The sequence below is a fragment of the Gigantopelta aegis genome, chromosome 2 (assembly GCF_016097555.1).
Source record: "Gigantopelta aegis isolate Gae_Host chromosome 2, Gae_host_genome, whole genome shotgun sequence".
Taxonomy (NCBI): Eukaryota; Metazoa; Mollusca; class Gastropoda; order Neomphalida; family Peltospiridae; genus Gigantopelta; species Gigantopelta aegis.
The window spans coordinates 17,752,516-17,778,476 of NC_054700.1; the positions used below are offsets into that span (position 1 = coordinate 17,752,516).

The window sequence follows — 25,961 nt, forward strand, 5'->3', positions numbered from 1 at the left end:
ATACCAAAAAAAAACCAAAACACTTATCCCGTCCACCTGTTAAGAACCTTTTAATTCTGTTTTCAAAAACAACAACGGGCTTTGGGCCCCCTCTATTAAAAAATCCTGATCCGCGCCTGGTTACATGGGTACAAAAAATAAAATAAAATAAAAAATAATAATAAACTTAAATTACATTTGCCATGATTTCGACTAAATGCATATAAAATTAAAATCCCTTGCTGCTAATGAAAAGATGAAGCGGGTTTCCTCTAAGACTAACACAATGAAACTTGACTTTAAAAGATTGTTTTGTTTAACGATACCACTGGAGCACATTGATTAATTAATTATCGGCTATTGGATGTCAAACATTTGGTCATTCTGACTCGTAGTCAACAGAGGAAACCCGTTACAATTTTCCTAATGTAGCGAGGGATCTTTTATATGCACCATCCCACAGACAGGTAGCACATACCACGATCTTTGTCCAGTTATGGTGTACTGGTTGGAATGAGAAAAATCCAAATTAATTGAATGAATCCACAGAGGCGGTTCGATCCTGCGACGTAAGCACCTCAAGCGAGCATTCAACCGACTGAGCTAAGAAACTTGACTTAGGCAGCGTTATAGATTTTTGTAGTTTTGGGTTGTTGATATAATATATATCTAGGTGAACATAGGCATGGACACTGTTTATAGGCCAAGTGTTAAATTACTTTATTTATTGATACATATCACATATAGGCGGAAAACTGGACAGTCAAATGTGTGGTTTTCATTTATTAGCATATCATATCGCACCACAGTAGGTGTGGGCTGCCAAGCCTCTGGCTATTTCTCTAGGCTATGAGGTAAGCCTTGTTTTACGATATGTCAGTACCTTGTTTAATAATCGGCTATGAGGTGTCAAACAGGTGACTGTGACATTTGATCGAGATCGAGATATATATATATATATATATATATATATATATATATATATATAGAGAGAGAGAGAGAGAGAGAGAGAGAGAGAGAGAGAGAGAGAGAGAGAGAGAGGGGGGGGAGAGGGGGGTAGGGAGGGAGGGAGGGATGGAGAGACAGAGAGAGAGGGGGGGGGGGGAATGGAGGGAGCGAGGGAGAAAGACGAAACCAGACACGTGATTGTCGAGCGAGAAAGAAAGAGAGGGGAGAAAGATATAGAGAGAGGGGAGAGAGAGATAGAGGGGGGGGGGGGGGGAGAGATATATAGAGAGGGGGAAACCAGACACATGATCGTCGAGCGAGAGAGAAAGAGAAGGGAGAGAAATAGAGAGACCGGAAACTAGATAGACACGTGGTTGGAGGGAGATTGAGATTGAGAGAGAGAGAGAGAGAGAGAGAGAGAGAGAGAGAGAGAGAGAGAGAGAGAGAGAGAGAGAGAGAGAGAGAGAGAGAGAGAGAGAGAGAGAGAGAGAGAGAGAGAGAGAGAACCAGACAGACACGTGATCGTCGAGCGAGAGAGAAAGAGAGGGGAGAGAGATAGAGAGAGGGGAAACCAGATAGACACATGGTTGGAGGGAGATTGAGAGAGAGAGAGAGAGAGAGAGAGAGAGAGAGAGAGAGAGAGAGAGAGAGAGAGAGAGAGAGAGAGAGAGAGAGAGAGAGAGAGAGGAACCTACTCAGGTCGCCCTTAATTATTACCAGTTAACAGCATGGAATAAGTATTTTATATTCGTTTTCCCATAGACATGCCATCACATACCACGGCCTTAGATATGCGTATTAGTTCTTGAGCGAAGTAAACACACACAAGGAAACAGTTCCTGGTTTACATTACAGAGAAAATGTTGTTATTGCAAAACGTGGCTAGCGACATGGAATCAAACCCACATGACTGGAAGCGATAAGTGTTGTATGTTCTCTATACGGACACACTGCGACGCACGAATGTAGAAACTGGAATTGGTTTTAGTCGGTTACATCAACATCTGTAGAATGTATATATTTTTAAAATGTATATTAAAGGCATATTGTCACAGATCGTTGTCCTATTTAATGGTCCAAACAAAGTATTACCTGAAAATATATACATTTAATTTGTACCTAAAAGTAATTTATTAAACCGCTTACATAGCCACCATACCACACTTATTAATGATATTTTGTAAAAATAATTAAATTATGGCGACGGTCCATAATTCAAAAACTAAAATTGGCGACAATGTTGACATAAATATTCCTCCATTGTGGTTCACTTTAGCGATGTTTGGTATCCCAAATTAATGTAATTCTATTATCAATTTTTAGAGAAATAAGGCCCTAATGGCAGTTCACAATTATCTACATTTTCTAGAGCGTACAACGAGTACGGGGGGGGGGGGTTGCCTTTTTTTTTTTTTTTTTTTTTTTTCTTCTTTTTTTTTTGCTACCCCGTACTTATTTTTAAAGGGTACATAAAAAAGGTTGATTTTAAAAGCGTACGTTGGCATTAATCCACTCACCACACAACGTATTGTCAGTTTTAAATTTTATTGCAGTTGTGTCGTCAGATGCCACACGAATGAAAATTTTCTGAACATGGATGTTTGTCCCACAAACGCACGCATGCCAAACTAAACAAACACACACACACACACACACACACACACAACACACACTACACACACACACACACACACACACACACACACACATGCACACATACACACACACATACATATACACACATACACATACACACACATACATACACACACACATATATACATACACACACACACACACACATACACACACACACACACACATATACATACACACACACATATATATACACAGACACACACACACACACACTTTTTTAGAAAGGGAAAGGAAAGTCAAAAAGGAACATTTCGATAACGGCAAACGATTTCCTATTTTGTCATTTGGAAGAGAACGCTAGAAAGAAAAACTTGTTGCCTCTACTCCTACCAAAAAAGCAACACGGAATCATTTATACGCCCTACCCCATAACACGGACAGTACATACCACGACTTTTGATGTATCAGTGATGGCGCACTGGTTGGGGCGGGTTTAAAACTCGAGTTTATCGAGGGCGATGGATCCTATGACCCTGGTGAGCTCTCTACCACAGACTTAAATCCCGCCCCACTTTGGTCGGTGCCAACTGCTGGCAGCATGGAACTAATGCAGGTCTACATGAATTATTTCCCTTGCCGCCTGTTTGTTCAGAGGTTACTGCCATCACTTTTTGGCGTGATAGTAGCACCAAATACACCGGCCTCGGTGGCGCAGTGGTTAAGCCATCGGACTACAGGCTAGTAGGTACAGAGTTCACAGGCCGGTACCGGCTCCAACCCAGAGCGAGTTCTTAAGGGCTCAATGGGTAGATGTACGGCCACTACACCCTCTTCTCTTTCACTAATCAACTAACAACTACCGAAACCCACTGTCCTGCATAGATAGCCCAGATAGCCGAGGTGTGTACCCAGGACAGCGTGCTTGAACCTTAATTGGATATAAGCACGAAAATATGTTGAAATGAATGGAATGTACCAAATACTAACAACTAACCATAGGCTTACGGTCTCCCTTTTTTTTTTTAGGGAGCAGGTTGAACCATTAACGGTACCCAATGACATGGACAGACAACCAAGATAGTGGACCATGAGAGTGCGTGCGTGTTAGTGCGTGTGTTAGCGCGCGCGCGTGTGTGTGTGTGCGTGCGTGTATGCCAAGAACATAAAACTTGAACCTTAACTGAATACATAATCAGCATGTAAATTAAGCTAAAATTGGGGGGAAACAATTGTTGCATTTACAGTGTGTAAAAGAAGGAATCTTGAAAAGTTTGTTTTGTTTAATGACACTACTAGAGCGCACTGGTTTATTAATCATCAGCTATTGGATGTCAAACATTTGGTAAATTCTGACATACAGTATTAGAGAGGAAACACACTACATTGTCCCATTGGGCTATTTCTCGTTCCAGCCAGTGCACCACGACTGGTACATTAAAGGCCGTGGTATGTGCTATCATGTCTATGGGATGATGCATATAAAAGATCCCTTACTGCCAATCGAAAAGAGTAGCCCATGAAGTGGCGACAGCGGGTTTCCTCCTTCAATACCCGTGTGGTCCTTAACCATATGTCTGACGCCATATAACCGTAAATAAAATGTGTTGAGTGCGTCGTTAAATAAAACATTTCCTTCTTTCCTTCACTACATTGTTCCATTAGTAGCAAGGGATCTTTTATATGCGCCATCCCGCTCTTGTGGTGTTGTTAAACAAAAACAAACAAACCGTCAGGGGCAATCAAACGTTCTTCCCCCTGCACGCACAAACCTTGCCCCGATATAAACGAAGCAAACTCTGTTCTATGCATTATTTCAGTTTTATGATTTTGTGTTTGTGTCATAAATTCCTAATTAAGGTTTAAAATGTAATGTAATTTATTATTTGAGAGAATGTGCATGTACATGTACTTATCTTGTCTTTCGGTGATCTACGGTGTATTGTTTAACACACACCTACAATACTTGTCCTCGTGTCAAATACATTCCAGAATTGGGTGTTGTGAACACGATCTGAAGTGCTGAATATAAAGCGACATTCCATGTTTTAATTATGTCAGTTATTTTGAATATCTGATTGTCTATGTGTAAGATCTAGTGTTAGAAAAATTTGTCTACAGGGCATATGAATTGGTTTTGGTGCATTTCACGAAATGTTTCTTTAAAGGCACATTGTCACAGACCACTGACCTAGTTAATGGTCTAACAAAGTATTACCTCAACAAAAATAATTTGATTTGTCCCTAAATGTACTTTATTCAACCATCTTCATGACCACCATACTCCATTTATTAATGGTCCATACTTAAAAAACTAAAATTGCTGAGAGGGTTGATATGGATTTCACTCCATCATCGTTCAGTTAAGGTGATGCAATAGCTAGATTTGGTTTCCAACAATTAAAGGGACACACCCTAGTTACGGCTAGTTGTTAACCATTACGGCGTTGTTTTTCGCTATTAAACCCATTTTTTCACAAATAAAATTGCACTTTACTTACCGTTTATTATTTAGAATATACTTTTCCATTCACCTGAAGTGTTTTTTGGTAATCCTGGTAATCCTGGTGTTTGTAATACCACAAAATGCATTTTTCGTATTTCTGAAAAACGGACGCACGTTTGAGAAAAAACCGTTGAGCAGACAAGGTCTAATCTATTTTTTAGACGGGATATTTCCATTTCAATGTCACAGACGTTGGTATACCACGTGGCCGTTATCATTTTGGTTCGGTTTGTTTTCTAGTGCACGGTTCGCGCAATCAACATCCGATTTGTTGTTGTTCATTTGTGAGATTTTTCTTCACAGTTCGTGAACATTTTCAGTAACAATAAAGTTCAGACAAGTAAGTATCTCAATACAAAACGTTACAAGTCCTTAAAACCAATAATTTTGCTAAGTCCTACGATATCTGGAGAGAACCAGGACAGAACAGTTGGAACATGTCCAGGAGAGGTGAAAAGAACGCACCCCAAGTCTGTGAAATTTGTCGTGACGTAGGCATTGTTGTGCTTCGAGCAACATCTACCGGTGACATCAGAATACAAACTTTCAAAATTATTTCAAGCAATTGGGACATGGGGATTCCCATGGTATTTATCGATATAAAACCTGCTTTTTCACTCCATTTGATAAAAACGTGATCTAATTGTGTTACAGGTTTGTAGATTAACCAAATTATAATTTATTTTCGCTGAATGGAACTAGGGTGTGCGGCTTTAATGTAATTTTTAGTTATTATCCATTTTTAGAGAAATAAGGTCTTTAAATCCGTGACAGTATTTCTTTAATATTGAGTATTAGGTACCTGCCACATTAATTTTCAACAGAATGAACAAAACTGTTTTTGTGGGTGGGGGTTGTTGTTGTTGTTTTTATAGGAGGTGGGGTGTTAAATCTTACGGCGAAGAAAATAGAAAGGAAAACCGGCCTCGGTGGTGTCGTGGTTAAGCCGTCGGACTCGAAGCTGGTAGGTACAGCCACGGTTCGGCAGCCCGGTACCGGCTCCCACCCAGAGGAAGTTTTAACGACTCAGTGGGTAGGGCTAAGGCCACTATACTCTCTTCTCTCTCACTAACCACTAACAACTAACCCATTGTCCTGGACAGATAGCCCAGATAGCTGAGGTGTGTGCCCAGGACAGCGTGCTTGAACCTTAATTGGATATAAGCACGAAAACAAATAAATAGAAAGAAAGGAAAGACATATTTTTTATCGATCGTCAGCTCATTTTAAAATACGGCTATTTGGTGTCTAACATGGTTATTTCGATATTTGGTCCATAAAAAGACAGGAAACTCGATGCCGCCACATAGATTACTCCTACGTATAAAGCAGACAGGGTATTTTAATAAGCACTCTGTTATAGACAAGACAGTACATACTCCGCTCTTTTATATACGGGTCGTGGGGCTATGGTTGGGACGGGTGAAAACACGTGTCACACTTCAGGGCAGCGCCATATCATCGATCGGGCTACATCTCGCCCCATTGGCGAAGGAATACGGATGATCTTCAAAAACAAATCGAATATATTAAAGGGACAGTCCTGAGTTTGCTGCAATTTTTAAGATGTTATCGACTAACAGATACTTTTTAACGATTGTAATTACATATCAAATATATTTTTCTGCATAAAATATTAGTGGCTGTATATTAAACGTGTTTCTGGTCGTTCTAGTATTTGTACTAGGTTAAATTTCATTTTATTTCCTGAAATATGTGTTTTTCGTACGTACGAAATTATTTCAAGACAAATCAAATTTGGGCTTCTTACAAATATTAAGACGACCAGAAAGACATTGAATATACAGAAACTGATATTTTAAAGAAAATATATTTAATGCGTATTTTTTAGACGTTAAAAGATTTTATTAGTCGGAAACATTTGCCCCGGGTTGGGCCCCTGGCCTCTCAGAGGCCGAACCCTCGGGCGGACATGCTCGAAACCTCTGTGGTATATGAGCATGTTAAAACATTACGCACGCACGCACAGTCGGAAACATCTTACAATACAGGAAACTCAGGACAGTCCCTTTAAAAAGTCCACAGGGTTTCGAGTAAATTACTCTAGTCTTGATAAATAAATATTAAACCAGGGTGTAATTATTTCATTTGATGTCCTTTAGTTTTGTTTGATTTTGCGTTAATTTTACTATTTTATTTATATTATTTGCTTTGCTTTGCTTTTTATTATTTATTCCATATTATTTTATGATTTTATTCTATTTATTTTATATTCTTATTAATGGGAGACAGTATTTAGCTGTACATTTATTTTTCAAACGCTATCAAGTAAAGACCGCCGGTAGTAGGGGAGCATAGTAGGTGGTTACAAGTGCCTCTTAACAATGCCAGAAGTAACTACTGAACACTCTCCGAAGTGGTCAGACTAAGATCACAGCTAAAAAGCTGATGGGAATGACAGGTGTGTGGCACGGTTGGAGAGACAAGGACTGGGATGTGGAGGTGGACAGCGAAAGAAGTTGAAAGATAGGAGGAGTTGCCAGATCGGGAAGAAATGAAATGGAATTCAAAGGAGTAAAAGAAAAGGGGGCAGTGGGATAATAATATAATAATAATAATAATAATAATAATAATAATAATAATAATAATACAAGACTGTGTGTTGTTGTATTTGCAGCCCGCCAATGTGAACCCAGCTACCGGTAGATGGAGTCCATGGACCGACTGGTCCTCGTGTTCCAGGTCCTGTGGACAGAGCGTGCAATACCGGAAACGAATCTGTCATACTAGATACAGGTACAATCGTTTTACTCACTCACATTACTGTAGCAAATTTATTTGTATTAATAGAGGGTTCGTAGCGGTCTTTAAATTCCATGAAAGTCTTTGAATTTGAAATTTTTTATTTTTTTTTTAGATCTTTTAAAGTCTTTGAATTGTAATAAAAGTCTTTAGATTCTCACAAATCATAGTCAAAGCAATGATGTTATCTTTTATAGCTGCATGCACTTGATATTTTCAGTTACACGGTTACATCTGTCATGATGCATGTAAAAAAAGATAAATGTTTTGCCATGGAAAGAAAAAAGAAAGAAAGAAGTGTTTTATTTAACGACGCACTCAACACATTTTATTTACGGTTATATGGCGTCAGACACATGGTTAAGGACCACACAGATTTTGAGAGGAAACCCGCTGTCGCCACTACATGGGCTACTCTTCCGATTGGCAGCAAGGGATCTTTTATTTGCGCTTCCCACAGGCAGGATAGCACAAACCATGGCCTTTGTTGAACCAGTTATGGATCACTGGTCGGTGCAAGTGGTTTACACCTACCCATTGAGCCTTGCGGAGCACTCACTCAGGGTTTGGAGTCGGTATCTGGATTAAAAATCCCATGCCTCGACTGGGATTCGAACCCAGTACCTACCAGCCTGTAGACCGATGGCCTACCACGACGCCACCGAGGCCGGTGCCATGGAAAGCAACGTAAACGAATTGATTTGGTATTTTTATCGCATTCTATTGTCTTTGACTGCTGTTTAAAAGTCTTTGAAAGTCTGAATTTGATTGGTCTTTAAGGCTATGAATCCTGTTAGTAGTCTGTATGGTAAAATAAAAGTAAAGTTTGTTTTATTTAACGACGCCACTAGAACACATTGGTTTTTTATCTTACCACGGCTATTGGACGTCAAACATGTGGTCATTCTGACATTGTTTTTTTTAGAGGAAACCCGCTGTCGCCACATAGGCTACTCTTTTATGACAGGCAGCAAGGGATCTTTTATTTGCGCTTCCCACAGGCCTTTGTTGAACCAGTTATGGATCACTGGTCGGTGCAAGTGGTTTACACCTACCCACTGAGCCTTGCGAAGCACTCACTCAGGGTTTGGAGTCGGTATTTGGATTAAAAATCCCATGCCTCGACTGGTATCCGAACCCAGTACCTACCAGCCTGTAGACCGATGGCCTAACCACGACGCCACCGAGGCCGGTAGAGTGTATGGCAGAAGGCGTACTAATGTAGCAGCGGCAGCAGCGGCAGCAGCAGCAACAGCAGCAGCAGCAGCAGCAGTAGTAGCAGTAGCAGTAGTAGTAGTAGTAGTATTGCTAGTAGTCTTTAGCGGCAGCTGTAGCAATAACAGTAACTGTAGTAGCAGCAACACCAATAACAGCTACAACGTAATTTGTTTTGACAGTTTCTATTATTTAAATATGTTTATTTATTAACCTTTTTCATTTCTTTGTCTTCAGTCAAAATACTCCAACAAGAACAGACTCTAAAACTCTGTGTCAAGGTCCTGAGAAGCAGTATAAAGTTTGTAAAAATGTAAGTATGGCAGCGTTCTCATTATTCTACAAAATGTAAACATATCTTATTATCACGAAAATCTATTTTATCACAAAATCAAATTTAACTAATCTTGACCTTTTAATTCATTTATGTGATGCGCCAAACATAGAAAATTAATCGTGAAGCGCGATACACGAGAAGAATTAAAAAAGCGTTTTAAACTGTTCTCTTATTACATATCCCAGATGAGGTTTTCATTCGTGAAATGTTTTACGTATACAGCTGTTTGCTTGGGATGGCTCTAGGCCATTGATATTCTGTGACATACCAATGTAAGGCCACAAGAGACAGCTGATGAACTGAATAAAACCAGGAAGGTAGTTGGCAATGTCTCTATTGCATAGTGTTACAGGGAACTTGCTTCAACTGAATATAAAGCAGTAGTTTTAAGCCCCTTTGCACAGTGTTACGGAGCAAAACTGCCTTCAGTGAATACAGAGCAGTCTGGCATAATTAGTGTGTTCCTTGGCGTCAAAGTGTCATCGTTCGTTTAATTTAGTCGGCCTCTGTAGATTCGTTAATAAAATCAATGTTTTGCTAGTAATTGAAATGATTTGGTCGTAATTGTCATGGGAATGTAGTTCAAAATATAATGTTTATTTTTTGTTTTAAAACAAAACTTTCTAAATAGATTTCCCAGGAAGCAGCCATTGTGCAATATAACTCTTTGATTTAAATGGCACAAAATATATATGGGCTTTTTGTTGCTGTTATATTTTTTTGTGTGGATTTTTGTTGCTGGTTTTTTGTGAGGGTTTTTGGTGGGGGAGGGGTTAATTTTGGTTTGTTTGTTTTGGTTATATATATATATATATATATATATATATATATATATATATATATATATATATATATATATAATTTTCATGGGAATGTAGTTCAAGATATAATGTTTATTTTTTAAAATATAAATATAGTGCATTGATTAATCTTAAGTCTCAGGCGCAGATTCAAGGGGTGGGGGTTGACGCTGGGGTGCGCAAATATATATATATATATATATATATATCGTTGTTGATTTGGAGGGAGGGAAGGGGGAGGGGGTTGATCTGCGGGAGGTTCTGGGTTTTTGTTTGCTTCAGGTTTTTTGTTTGTTTGTTGTTGTTGATAGTCACTTTAAGACTGCTTAAATTATGACAAATATATATGATTGTTTTACAAATGTTGCAAGCTCTGTTTATTGATGGTGTCTGGTTTCAGACGTGTGCGGGTACGAACTCGGACTACAGAAGTGTGGAATGCGAGAAACATAATGGGAAGTACTTCGGCGGCAGACGATACGAGTGGCAGGCGTACATTAACCGTAAGTCTCAGGCGCGGATTCAGGGGGTGGGGGTTGATGCTGGAGGATGCGCAAATCCTCCCCCAGAACGTCAAAATGTCCTGAAACCCAGTGTCTACCAAAGGAATATAGTGAATACTCTATATTTTTATAACGGGGAATATGTAGGCTTAATGATAAAAATATTTATCCTCTTTTTTTGTGTGAAATGTAAAGATTAGGCTAGATCTTGCATTAAGGCAAAATCACACGATACGAGTTCCTTTTACGAGAACAGTCGATTCTGACAAGACGAACATTACGATTTCATCGGTTGTTATGTAATCGTGTATTCTCGTACGAGGCTGGTATCGTGTGACGCCGCCTTTACCGTACATAAAAAAATTACACCCAATTAATTTCATTTGTATGGCCTACTACTATTTATAAATGTATATTATTGTAAAATTCAATAAGATGACCGACACTTTGACATGGTGTCACAGTTTGAATTTGAGTTGCAACTCCACATTGAAAAGAACTGGCTATATTTTTTTAGAGATATGCGATTACGATTTTCGATGTACATACATAATAATTTTTCGTCTGGGATTCTAGAGGAAATCAGTATTTACGCCAAGTGGCAACACATTACAATAATCTTAATTTTATTACGTGACGATTATATGTGGGACCCATTAACTTAAAGTTATTTGTCACAACTGTATGTAAAAATAGTAAAGTAAAGTTTGTTAACGACGCCTCTAGAGCACATTGATTTTTATCTTATCATCGGCTATTGGACGTCAAACATATGGTCATTCTGACATATTTCTTTAGAGGAAACCCGCTGCCGCCACATAGGCTACTCTTTCCGATAAGCAGCAAGGGGTCTTTTATGAACTTCCCACCCACAGACAGGACAGCACATACCACTGCCTTTCATGAACCAGTTGTGGACCACTAGTTAGAATGGAAAATAGCCCAAACTGCAAATGGGTTTACTGAGAAGGATCGATCCGATGACCGACCGTTTCACAGGCGGACACGCTACCGCTTGAGCTACATCCCGCTCCCGTATGTAAAAACAGCGAAATACGACATTTGGAACTTTGAGAATGCAGGTTTAATTCATGTTAATGTATTTTGAAATACTATACTTTGCACTGTGTTTTTGTTTAAATTTTGAATTTTTGTTGATCGTCAATTAATGTTTTGCATCTACCATGGTTTGACACCCAGTGGCCGATGTGTTTTTCGTACTGGGGTGTCGTTAAACATTCATTCATTCATTCATATTATTCCTAAGTGCAGGAACGGCAGAAGCAAGTAGACATTATTTGGGGGTGGGGGGGGGGGGCTGACTGAGATCGATGGCGCAAAGCAAATTTCTAGGGGGTTCGAGAGTAGGCTTCCCCGTAAAATTCTGAAAATAAGATGTCCTGTAATGCAATTTCCTGCATTCTACATGTAAAATTCATCTCTGACTTAAAATTTACTAACACTAAAAAAATTTATTCAGAATTATTGGTGTGTGTGTGTGTGTGTCTTGGGGGGAGGAAGAGGCTAGAGCCCCCCCCCCCCCCCCCACCCCGCTCAACCGTGCCTGAAGTGCACGTTTTTCATGTTGCACCTCAGGGTGCCCAGCTCTCCCTCGTTTATATAATGTGTGCATGAAAGTGTAACCTAGTTTGGAATACCCTAGAATCAGCGCCCTTGCGTCACATTCCAACCTTGCCCGTTTGTGTTTTTATCATTGTCCGTGCCTTAGTTTCATCTATTGGTTAAATGAAAAATACTTCACTTGGCTGCCTGGATAGGCCTACTTCATTTTCTCGATCAAAGTTCAAATCATAATTTTGTGGTTATAAACGGGCAAGGTGGGGTGGGACTAAACTCGGTAGAGTGTTCATTTGAGAAGCTTGGGTCATAGGATCGAGGCGTCTCAGCGGACCTGTCCCAACCAGTGCCACACGTCTGGCATTTCAGACTGTCTTGTCTGGGAAAGTGCAAATAAAATATTCAGTGGCGTAGGAAGGTGCTGCTGCTACTAGATCAAGAAAAGTGTGTGTGTGGCGGGGCACATGCCCCCTCTCCAGAGGCAGGGGCCCGCCCCCCCCTAAATTTTGTGAGTTATAATTCTATTATATATTATTTTTTTAAAATTGTACGATCCCCCTCCAAACCTCCCTCAAAGTTCCCTTGGCATTCCGCCTCATGTCATTGGGGCCCCCCTAAATGGATTTTCTGGATCCACCACTGTCCCCCCCCCCCCCCCCCACGCTTCCTACGCCAGTGATATTCCTTGCTACTAATGAAGAGTAGTGGGTTTCCTCTGAATATTATGATGGCTGGATATAGCCCAGTGGAGACCCATAGGAACGTGGAAGGTGTGTGTGTGTGGGGGGGGGGGGGGGTCGTTAGGTTGAAAATGAATGTATTTTTGTGATACTCCGCTTGTAATAAATAAAAAAAAATCTGGCTTGTGCTCCCCATGGCCACTTCAGTAGAGACTCTGCCCCACCCCCACCCTCCACCTCTACTAGAGATTGCGTCCCCTTTCCACATGTAGGATTATGGAGCTGCAGATCTGATGCAATAAAATACACCCGTAGTTACTATTTTGTAGACTGGTTCTTTTTTGTATATGAAATCTTAGACTGATTTCTTACATAGGTGTGAGAGACAATAGAACGTGCAGTTTGTGTTCCGTGTTAAAATATTGTTACAGTGCTGTTTTTCCTGCCGTGTATGAAATTCCTGGGTTTGGTTATGTTTTGTATGATAATGATAATCAGGTAATGTTGTAAGGAGCAGGGGGTGTGATGTGATTCGTTGCATATGTGACCAGAATTGTTTTTTCCTGGGGGTTTTGTTGTTGTTTTTTTTTTTTTTGTCTTGGCTAAATTCGTAGTTCGATACATCTGTCGTCAAACGAGTCAAACGGCAGATGTATCGAACTAGCTAGCCTTTACGAAGCAAACTTGTACCTTGGGAGATGTATCCTACCTATTAGGTACTACAAAATCAGCACTATTTCTCACAAGCTATAAGTCTTACATCGGTTGCATTGGTTTATAGTTACATATAACTGTTCATCTCAATGCATGTTTAAAAAAAATGGTAATTTATTAAATTAAAATTTAAATTAAACAAAAATTAAAGTTAATTTTTTTTTAAATATCTGCAACTATCATTAACATTGAATACGTTTATGGTTGGCGAGATATTTAATTCTGCCTAATATTGTCCTTGTAATACCTTAAATTAAAATGGATTTCTTTATCATCGGAGTTAACTGAAGATTCCATCAACACTTGTTTGACTTCAGATTTTCCATTTCATTCCATGAGAATAGAGTCCGAGAAGGTTTATTTGTAAGGCTAAAAGAAGTTTTTTAATCAATGATATGAAAGCATGGCCAAGATGTCTTCAAATAGTTACAGTTCAGCATTCTTTAATTTTTTTTATTATTAAATTATTTTCTTTTAATTTTATATTTTTAAAATATTTATTCCAGTCCCTCATTTACATGACAGACAACTCATGCTGAGGACAAAACATGAGTTGCGGACAGCACCAGTACATGACATAATTATTAGATTTTAAGTAAACTTTCATATTAATATATGTAAACTATACAAATCATGTAAACAAAACAAGACAAATAATAACACAATGGTTTATAAATGTAATTTAATAAAAAACTGTTATGGTTTCTGTCAGTCTAGGTTATAGAAGATGGATTAAATATGGGAATCATGGGCTACATTTTCAGTTAGTGGCAAGGGATGATTTATCCAGAGACACGATAGTACGAAGTATGGCCTTTAATTGGTACACAAGTTTTTGGTCAGGTCTGGTCAGGTCAGAGTGTTTAACGTGCACATTCAGAGTAACTGTTGTAGTGCATGCCTGTCATGGGTACAGGTGCCGGCCTCGGCTAGCTCTTCCGTCCAGGACAGGAAAGGGGTGGGTTGGGTTGGAGGGGGGATCGCCTGTACCAGCAATGGTGGTATGGTGGTATGGAATTTGGAAAGTTCCGTAGGATTAAGCCATAGAGAAAGAGGACGCAATTTTGTGAAGAAAATTAGGTGCAATTTTGAACGGTCCGCCAAAACATAAAATAGGGAGCTATATATAGTTTTGGAAGATTAGTTTGCCGAGAGTAGCTCATTAAGTGGACCTAGATGCTGTTGACTTGTCTCCCTAGGTTTCCCATAGGGGCCCAGATCATTTTTGAGCACTGGAACAAGAAATAACTCGGTTGGCTCACCGATAGGGCCACCCGTGACTGAGAAAGACAGACAGACAGACCAGCCCTCTACATTGTGACCAACCATTTTTTTTCTTTTGGTGACTAAAACATTTCATATTACCGGGTATATATATAAAAATACAAGTAGGTGCCATCTGGCTCCTAGGTGGAAAAATTAACGTGGAGGGCTGTAGACACACACAAATGGGAATAAAATAAGAGCTTCATTTGACATTTCTCATATATAATAGTGTATTTAATATAATCTAGGTCGAAGTTACTACCTACACCTATATTAATATGTGATGTTATGCTTCTGTTGCAGCATACAGCTGGTGTGAATTGTCGGTACTATGCAAGATTTGATTACCCTCTTCTCATTTGCACCCTGTTGATGCTACTACCTACACCTATATTAATATGTGATGTTATGCTTCTGTTGCAGCATACAGCTGGTGTGAATTGTCGGTACTATGCAAGATTTGATTACCCTCTTCTCATTTGCACCCTGTTGATGCTACTACCTACACCTATATTAATATGTGATGTTATGCTTCTGTTGCAGCATACAGCTGGTGTGAATTGTCGGTACTATGCAAGATTTGATTACCCTCTTCTCATTTGCACCCTGTTGATGCTACTACCTAGACCTGTATTACGGTAATATGTAATATTATGTGTTTTTATCACAGCATACAGCCAGCGTGAGTTGTGTAAGGCAAGGAACTATTGATACTATGACCCTCGTCCCCTTCTTATTTTCACCTTGTCGATAATACTACCTACACCTATATTAATATGCGATATGTGTTTTTATCACAGCATACAGCCTGAGTGAACTGTCGTGCAAAGCCAGAAACTACTGATGTTATGTGAGGTTTGGTGACCCCCGCCCCCTCCTTACCCTTTCTCATTTCCACCCTGTCGATGCTACTACATAAGCCTATAATAATATGATATTATGTTACTGTTGCAGCATATAACCGGTGTGAGCTGTCGTGCAAAGCCAGGAACTACCGATACTATGCGAGGTTTGGTGACAGAGTAGATGATGGTACGTCATGCAAGCCAGACAAGGAAGCTGTGTGTATCAGTGGCAAGTGTCTGGTGAGTACTAATAACCATTTTATCATAATTGACATCAAAGGTGCAGCTATGGAAGGAAATGTTTTATTTAACGACACACTCAACACATTTTATTGTCAGATATATGGTTAAGGACCACACAGATATTGAGAGAGGAAATCATGGGCTACTCTTTTCGATTAGCAGCAAGGGATCTTTTATATGCATCATCCCACAGACAGGATAACACATACAATGGTCTTTGATATGTGTAGATATGGAAAATATCTTAACTAGTCTGCCAGACGGGTACCAACCAAAATCTACTAGTCCACCACAATTTCTACTAGTGTGTTAGCCTGTGTAGTCCAGTCTATAATATAATACACAAAGACTCTTTAACAGTTTCTGATCATTCTGGTGTGTTAGTCTGTGTAGTCCAATCTATAATATAATACACAAAGACTCTTTAGCAGTTTCTGATCATTCTGGTATGTTAGTCTGTGTAGTCCAATCTATAATATAATACACAAAGACTCTTTAACAGTTTCTGATCATTCTGGTGTGTTAGTCTGTGTAGTCCAATCTATAATATAATACACAAAGACTCTTTAACAGTTTCTGATCATTCTAGTGTGTTAGCCTGTGTAGTCCAATTATAATATAATACACAAAGACTCTTTAACAGTTTCTCATCATTCTGGTGTGTTAGTCTGTGTAGTCCAATCTATAATATAATACACAAAGACTCTTTAACAGTTTCTGATCATTCTGGTGTGTTAGTCTGTGTAGTCCAATCTATAATATAATACACAAAGACTCTTTTTAACAGTTTTTAATCATTCTGGTGTGTTAGTCTGTGTAGTCCAGTCTATAATATAATACACAAAGACTCTTGAACAGTTTCTGATCATTCTGGTGTGTTAGTCTGTGTAGTCCAATCTATAATATAATACACAAAGACTCTTTAACAGTTTCTGATCATTCTGGTGTGTTAGTCTGTGTAGTCCAATCTATAATATAATACACAAAGACTCTTGAACAGTTTCTGATCATTCTGGTGTGTTAGTCTGTGTAGTCCAATCTATAATATAATACACAAAGACTCTTTAACAGTTTCTGATCATTCTGGTGTGTTAGTCTGTGTAGTCCAATCTATAATATAATACACAAAGACTCTTTTTAACAGTTTTTAATCATTCTGGTGTGTTAGTCTGTGTAGTCCAGTCTATAATATAATACACAAAGACATTTTAACAGTTTCTGATCATTCTGGTGTGTTAGTCTGTGTAGTCCAATCTATAATATAATACACAAAGACTCTTAACAGTTTCTGATCATTCTGGTGTGTTAGTCTGTGTAGTCCAGTCTATAATATAATACACAAAGACTCTTTAACAGTTTCTAATCATTCTGGTGTGTTAGTCTGTGTAGTCCAATCTATAATATAATACACAAAGACTCTTTAACAGTTTCTCATCATTCTGGTGTGTTAGTCTGTGTAGTCCAGTCTATAATATAATACACAAAGACTCTTTAACAGTTTCTCATCATTCTGGTGTGTTAGTCTGTGTAGTCCAATCTATAATATAATACACAAAGACTCTTGAACAGTTTCTGATCATTCTGATGTGTTAGTCTGTGTAGTCCAGTCTATAATATAATACACAAAGACTCTTTAACAGTTTCTGATCATTCTGGTGTGTTAGTCTGTGTAGTCCAGTCTATAATATAATACACAAAGACTCTTTAACAGTTTCTGATCATTCTGGTGTGTTAGTCTGTGTAGTCCAATCTATAATATAATACACAAAGACTCTTTAACAGTTTCTCATCATTCTGACCACTTCTCCTCTAATGATCTTCACTGCTGACATGTGTTTTTGTTATACCTGATTCCGTATAATGCATGGGTGATTTTGCATTTGATTAATGTAGACACATCATGATTGATATTACGTACAAATATGAATTCCATAATGAAAAACTTCATGGGTGCAGTCATCTTTGTGATTACATGACTTAACACAGAAGTGGCTGTATATACAATGTATATACATGTATATATATATATATATATATATATATATATATACAGTGAAACTCCTCTATTAAGACCACCTGTGGGACTTATGAAAATTGGTCTTAATAGTGGGGTGGTCCTATTACCGAATTACTAACATTTAGAAGGTTTTTAAAATTTTAATTGTGTTGTGTATAAAGTGATTAAAAAAAAGAAAAAAAGAAAGAAATGTACTACAAATATTTATTTGAATTACATAATATATTTGTCAACATGAAATGAACTGTACAATATAACTGAGCACTAAGAAAATGAAAATTAAAAATGTACATGTATATAAAGTCAATCAGTATGCAAATACACCATTCGTAGTGTTTACCGTTTACCTCACTTCGACAGGGTCAAATAAAAAAAAACACAACTCACTTTGTGGCCTCAGTCATTACACATCTCAATAACGGATAACAACACTTCTTTTGTTTCCTAGTGAATTAGTTGGTAAATTTATTCTATTGTGTCCTAATTATCATTAACACATTTTATTAGACTCGGTAGATTTAGGCTGTATCTTCGAACAACAGGTACATAAGCATTAAACACGTGTCATGCCGACTTCTGACCTGTATCGTTTCTTTCAACATCAAACGTGATTATAGCGACTTTCCGCTGGAATGGCTATTGCAATTTGTATAGACAGTTTATTGGTTACAATGCTATTTAATTGACGCGTTGAACGCCTGTTCTCGTAATCCGAATGAGTGTCGGCTCTAGAGTCTGATGACTGGCTTGCAGCCAATCAGCGCGTTACACCGCTTCATTAATATTAATCAGTTGACAATGTTTTCCGGAAACTGAAAGTTGGTTATGCGAACAGATTGCGATGGGCGGTTTTTCAACGACTTAAACATGTATCTCTCTTTAACAGTTTTAATTCATTTCAAAAGACAGAACATTGGTGTTTACTTTACTTCCTGTTACCAGTTCCAGTCTCGGCTAAAACAAAGCAAGCATTAAATTTAGATCAGTTATTGTTGAACAGCCTTGGGAATGAACAAATATGAGATATTGATATCGTAATTTGGTCGCACTGGCGGGGTCGAAATATACGCAAAACGACTATCGGGACTGACTTTACTGGTCGTAATCTGCAATAGCGGGGTGGTCTGAATACCGGGTAATTTTTACTATTAGATATGAAGGAAATATTCCGGTCTTCTAAAAAGTGGTCTGTTTAGTGGTGTGGTCTTAGAATCGAGGTGGTCATTAGGTGGGGTTTCACTGTATATATATATATGAAGGAAAGTCCAGTGTAGTGGGCACCATACCCTATCTAAACAATCCTGTGCTTAGCACGGCTTACACTAGTATTGTTATAATATATATTTCACGTTAAGTGATCATTCAGTAAAATCAGTTCATGTAAGTGAAAATCTCTTGTTCTTTTTCGTTCCATCCTTTGATACTAATTTAAAATGTGTGAAATAAAATAATGTCTATAAAGTAAATTGTTTGTGAATGTAATGCAATAGGTAATTGTTAATCACTGAACATTGAAATAATGTGAGTGCCTAAGAGGGCTCTGAGGCCCACAAAAAATACACTGCCATTGAAATTCCTGATATCATGTATTGTAAAATAACAGGCCGTAATATCATCAGATCTGTTCCCTGCAGCTCTTTGTACTTCAGTCAATAAAAAAAGACACCTATTACATGCATATATATGTACGACACCAAAAAAAAAGAAAAAAGAAAAAAGATAGATTTTTTTTCTAGTTTATGTTAAACCCACACTCGTTGGACAAGATAAACAATTGTGAGAGAGAAAAGCTCACGGCATTAATGCAATCGGTTGCAAGATGGCCCCTGTTTTGTTTGGCATGCGCCTCGTAGCCTGGAGGACGTGCTGGTAACTTCAATCACATGTTATTGTGTATTGAGACATCTTGCTATTTTGACATCAGGAAATGACAATCACCTGAGGTGAAATGTGCAAGCATGAGTTGCGTGTATTGTTATAACTATCTAATACACTTGCTTACACATGTCTCAGTTGTGCTATAAGCTACATGTACAGTCAAACCTATTGTAATATATACCGGCCTCAGTGGTGTCGTGGTTAAGCCGTCAGACTTCAGGTTAATTGGTAGTTACAGGGTTCACAGCCTGGTACCGGCTCCAACACACAGAGCGAGTTCTTAGGGGCTCAATGGGTAGGTGTAAAGCCACTACACCCTCGTTTGACTAAATAACCAACTAACAACTAACCCACTGTCCTGGACAGACAGCCCAGATAGCTGAGGTGTGTACCCAGCACAGCGTGCTTGAACCTTAAGTGGATATAAGCTCGAAAATAAGTTAAAATGAAATGTAATATATCAGTGTGGGGCACCTACATTTAAACTTCTTTTGTCATTTGCAAGTTTCACTATTTTTGCAATTATTTGTGATAAATAATAAAATATTTAATTGATTCCAGGCACAATCTTTGCATAATTAATTCGGTATGAAGATTGTAAGGTGCAGTGATTTTGCTCAGCTTCATTATGTTTCAGTGTATCAGTCTTATTATCATAACTGCAACTTGCAAGTGCCATTTTTCAATATTTTTACAATTATTTTTGATAAATAATTAACATTTTTATTGATTGTGTGCATAAACTTTGCATAATTAATTCAGTATCAAGATTGTAATGTGGTGTAAACATTTATTTTGCCTCAAATGTTTTGGCTAAAAATAAAAGTAAACAAATCTGCCATTTTTTCTGGCAGTATAGTGCTAGGGGTTTAGTCTGTTTAGGTGGGTTTTTTTAGGTTTTTTAAAAATAAATTTACCACAAAGAATTATGGGTAAATATTGTGTTCTAGAACTTAAAATATCATAATATGGTGATAAAGATATTGTCTGCAAAAATAAGTAGATTCAAAATATGATCTATAGTCCAAATTAAATTAAAAAATGTAAATCTTAAACTATTTTACCTTCGAACACCTAAAATGTTAACCTTTAATTACATTAAAATAACTTTAAAATGTATTTCCGAACCCACATCCCTTTAGCAACTGTTAATAACAGAACTGCATGAGCATGTGTGGAGAAAATTGTGGGTGGGGGTGGGTGTCAGGGAGGTCTACACTGTAGCAAGTGAACTTTTTAGGGGGTATGATCATGCTTCACCTTAAAATACATTTAAAAAAAGAAAGTTTGCTTGGAGTGGGGAGGGTATTGATCCCCAAAACACTGTAAAAAATATTTGGCATAGCATGGCAGACTAAACATTTTTGAGAAATGTTTAACATTTTCAGGTCACTTTTTTGTCATTAAAGACAAAAATTTAATTGAAATAAAAATAAAGGTAATTAATATGCTTGCTTTAATAAATGAATGTTTTATAAATGCAAATTCATAATTACTTATTGAAAACGGTTTGTTTAATCTCAGAGCACCATGGGGCTGATTACGTCTAGATGCAGTGCATGGTGCTAGACTATTGAGGCATGGCGCTGATTAAGTCTAGATGCATGGTGCCAGACTATTGAGGCATGGTGCTGATTAAGTCTAGATGCATGGTGCCAGACTATTGAGGCATGGTGCTGATTAAGTCTAGATGCATGGTGCCAGACTATTGAGGCATGGTGCTGATTAAGTCTAGATGCATGGTGCCAGACTATTGAGGCATGGCGCTGATTAAGTCTAGATGCATGGTGCCAGACTATTGAGGCATGGCGCTGATTAAGTCTAGATGCATGGTGCCAGACTATTGAGGCATGGTGCTGATTAAGTCTAGATGCATGGTGCTAGACTATTGAGGCATGGCGCTGATTAAGTCTAGATGCATGGTGCCAGACTATTCAGGCATGGTGCTGATTAAGTCTAGATGCATGGTGCCAGACTATTGAGGCATGGTGCTGATTAAGTCTAGATGCATGGTGCTAGACTATTGAGGCATGGCGCTGATTAAGTCTAGATGCATGGTGCCAGACTATTGAGGCATGGTGCTGATTAAGTCTAGATGCAGTGCATGGTGCTAGACTATTAAGGCATGGTGCTGATTAAGTCTAGATGCATGGTGCCAGACTATTGAGGCATGGTGCTGATTAAGTCTAGATGCATGGTGCCAGACTATTGAGGCATGGTGCTGCACCATGCTAAAACAAGCTAGGAAAAACACTATGCTTTCTGTACTAAAACAAAACCCTTGCTTTATTCAGAACAGACAAAACAAAGCCTGTTGTAACCAAATTGGTTCACAGGATGAAAAACTCAGAATTATTGTTTGTGTTGAAGCTGACATTAATAAAGTGCTGACACGTTGAAATAAGAAATTGTGCACCGGTGTTTTTTCGTTGTCACCGGGGCTGCACCAGTGCATGTCACTGCACTGTAGGACATGTGTGGAATGTTGATGAGACTTAATTATTCGAGGCATTTGCACAACGTTTCCGTTCATCTTTCACGCAATTAAATCAGACATGTTTCCATATTCAGGAAACAGGGAGCAGCATGGTTTAGTGATAGAGCAATTGCTGGAGGATGGATTAATCATACACGTGCAGACCCTGCAATTAAGGAAATATCCATGGCAAAATAAAACACACCAAGGAAAACAATTTGAATATAGTCTGCAGAAAAAGGACGTAAATATTTCATTTAACAACGCACTTAACACATTTTATTTACGGTTATATGGCGTTGGACATATGGTTAAGGACCACACAGATATTGAAGGAGGAAATCTGCTGTCGCCACTTCATGGGCTACTCTTTTCGATTAGCAGCAAGGGAACTTTTATGTGCATCGTTCCACAGACAGGGTAGTACATACCACAGCCTTTGATATACCAGTCGTGGTGCACTGGCTGGAATGAGAAATAGCCCAGTGGGCCCACCGACGGGGATTGATCCCACACTGACCGTGCATCGAGCGAATATTAAACGCTATATATTAAACGTGTTTCTGATCGTTCTAATATTTGTACTAGGTTAAATTTCATTTTATTTCCTAAAATATGATTTTTTCATACGTACGAAATTATTTGAAGACAGAATCTAGTTTGGGCTTCCTACAAGTATTAAGACGACCAGAAACACATTGAATATACAGACACTGATATTCTAAACAAGAAAATATATTTAATATGTAAGTTTAATTGTAGAAATATTTTATTAGTCGGAAACATCTTACAATGCAGCAAACTCGGGAATGTCCCTTTAACCATATGTCTGACGCCATACAATTATAAATAAAAATGTGTTGAGTGCGTCGTTAAATAAAAAAAAAAAATCTTTTTTTCTTTAAACACCATGATCCTCTGGCCCATCAGAGCTCAAGCGAGCAATCTACTAAGTCACAGGACATGTCCATTTAATTCTACGGACAAATTTAGCTTACCACTGTCTAGACTGCCTGCATAAATTTCTGCACATGCACCTGGTAGCCAGTAATATTTTATATATGCACTTACCCACGGACAGAATAACATATACCACAGCTTTTGATATTCCAGTCATGGGTCATTGGTTACCATGGGCAATTACAGGGTTTGTAATGTAGGATCCATGTAGCTTAAGTGACATTTCCGTTCTTTATTTTTCAAATATTATAAAGTTAAAAGTTTGTTTTGTTTAAGGATTTTACTATAGTAGATTGAAAAAAAAGAAGAAGTTTGTTTTGTTTAACGACACCACTAGAGCACATTGATTTATTAATCATCAGCTATTAGATGTCAAACATATTGTAATTTTGACCCAGTCACAGAGAGGAAACCCACTACATTTTTTTTCATTAGTAGCAAGGGATCTTTTATACGCACCATCCCACAGATAGGATAGAACATGCCATGACCTTTGATATACCAGTTGTGGTGCACTGGCTGGAATGAGAAATAGCTCAATGGGCCCGGCGATGGGGATTGATCCTAGACTGACCACGCATCAGGCATGTGCTTTACCACTGGGCACATTGATTTATTAACATTTGATTAGCTGCTGGATGTTAAATATTTGGCAGTTCAGGCATGTACATGTAGTTGTTCTCTAGAAGAAACCTGCTAGTAGCATGGGATCTTTCATATGCACTTTGCAAACAGACAAGACATACCACAGCATTTGATATATTGGTCATAGGGCACTGCATGTTTGGGATGGGAAAAGGTCAAAATGGGTCTGCCACTTAGAGGATTTGATCCTACAACCCGGTCATATTAAGTGAGTGCTCTACCAACTGAGCTAAATCATGCCCTTAGAAAGAGACATGTCTCCCTTGTTCTATCATCTGGGAGGAAGGAAAAGAAAGAAAGAAATGGTTTATTTAACGACGCACTCAACACATTCTATTTATGGTTATATGGCATCAGACATATGGTTAAGGACCACACAGATATTGAGAGGAAACCCGCTGTCGCCACTTCATGAGCTACTCTTTTCGATTGGCAGCAAGGGATCTTTTATATGCACCATCCCATAGACAGGATAGCACATACTACAGCCTTTGATATACCAGTCGTGGTATACTGGCTGGAGCGAGAAATAGCCCATTGGGCCCACTGACTGGGATCGATCCCAAACCGACCACACATCAAGCGAGCGCTTTACCACTGGGCTACGTCTCACCCCCCAATCAACTGGGAGGAGAAAATGGCTCATTAGTAGAGCACTTGCAGGAGCTGTGATAGGTCTTAGAATCATGGTGTTTAAATCTGTTAGGGATTTCCAGCCAGTGCATCATGAATAGAATACTAAAGGCTGTGGTATGTGCTGTCCTGAAAGTACATATAAACTTTTATTTGCTCCTAATCATTAACAGTGCATTTATTATGATTTAGTTTGTCCACAAAAGTACTTTATTTGCCAAGCTGTATATAGTCATTATTTCTCAAGTGTTACCACCATACATGTCAATTCATGGATCACCCGTAAGACTTATGGATTTTTTAGCATTTGACAGTCTTACGGGCGTAGGACAAATTCCTTACGGGTAACACGCACTTTCACGTTTTTATTTTTTTTCATTATTATTATTTTTACATGACTCGTTATCATCTAGGTAAGCCATCCTTCGTGATCCTTCGTGATTTTCGTAGTTCTTTCGTGAATCGGGGAAACGACCATTTTGTCGTATTTATTTTGGACGAGAGGTGCCACCTAGTGGATATATGTGCACTAATCAAAATTGTACTTGTTAATAGTCTCGATTTTCATTTTCATGTTGCCTTGAATTTAAAATCATAAGTTTCCCGTCCTTTTGCAGCTCGCTTATGGATTTCTTATGGATTTTTGTCCACAGTCTTACAAGTGTTGATCAGTAACGGTTGGCATCTATGGTTACCACTATTTTGAATTATAGCTACATTGCAATAAATCAGAAGAAAATAACTAACATTTCAAGTCGTGTAACCCATGCAACTCTACCTGTACATCTAGTAATTCAATTGTCATGTGGGTGTCTTCGCAAAAGACATAGGAAAATAACACAAGACATAAGGTTCAACACGTACATGCATTCACATGGGGCTATATAGCCAAAGCTATCTTGAGCTCACTAAAGCATCATCACATCGTCGTTACAAGTTGTTTTGCACTGCACTGTGAGATCACAAAGTTGTGAGAGTTTAGTGAATTAGGAACCTGTTTTTTACATTGAATAATACAGTGTAGTGTAGTAATTTGAATGATACAATGTCGTACAGTAATTTGAATAATACAATGTCCTGTAGTAATTTGAATGATACAATGTCGTGTAGTAATTTGAATGATACAATGTCGTGTAGTAATTTGAATGATACAATGTCATGTAGTAACTTGAATAATACAATGTCGTATAGTAATTTGAATAATACAATGTCCTGTAGTAATTTGAATAATACAATGTCGTGTAGTAATTTGAATGTCGTGTAGTAATTTGAATGATACAATGTCGTACAGTAATTTGAATAATACAATGTCCTGTAGTAATTTGAATAATACAATGTCGTGTAGTAATTTGAATAATACAATGTCATGTAGTAATTTG

At 38.2% G+C, this 25,961-nt stretch overlaps 1 protein-coding gene across 1 annotated transcript in view; it reads left to right on the forward strand.

The window, feature by feature from the left end:
- LOC121387479 (thrombospondin type-1 domain-containing protein 4-like) overlaps positions 1-25,961 on the forward strand; it is a 168,577-nt gene that overhangs the window by 32,798 nt on the left and 109,818 nt on the right. Inside the window, exons 2-4 of the mRNA XM_041518616.1 lie at positions 9,245-9,320; positions 10,545-10,647; positions 15,840-15,970. Coding sequence (XP_041374550.1) covers positions 9,245-9,320; positions 10,545-10,647; positions 15,840-15,970 — 310 coding nt within the window. The remainder of the gene's footprint in view (positions 1-9,244; positions 9,321-10,544; positions 10,648-15,839; positions 15,971-25,961) is intronic.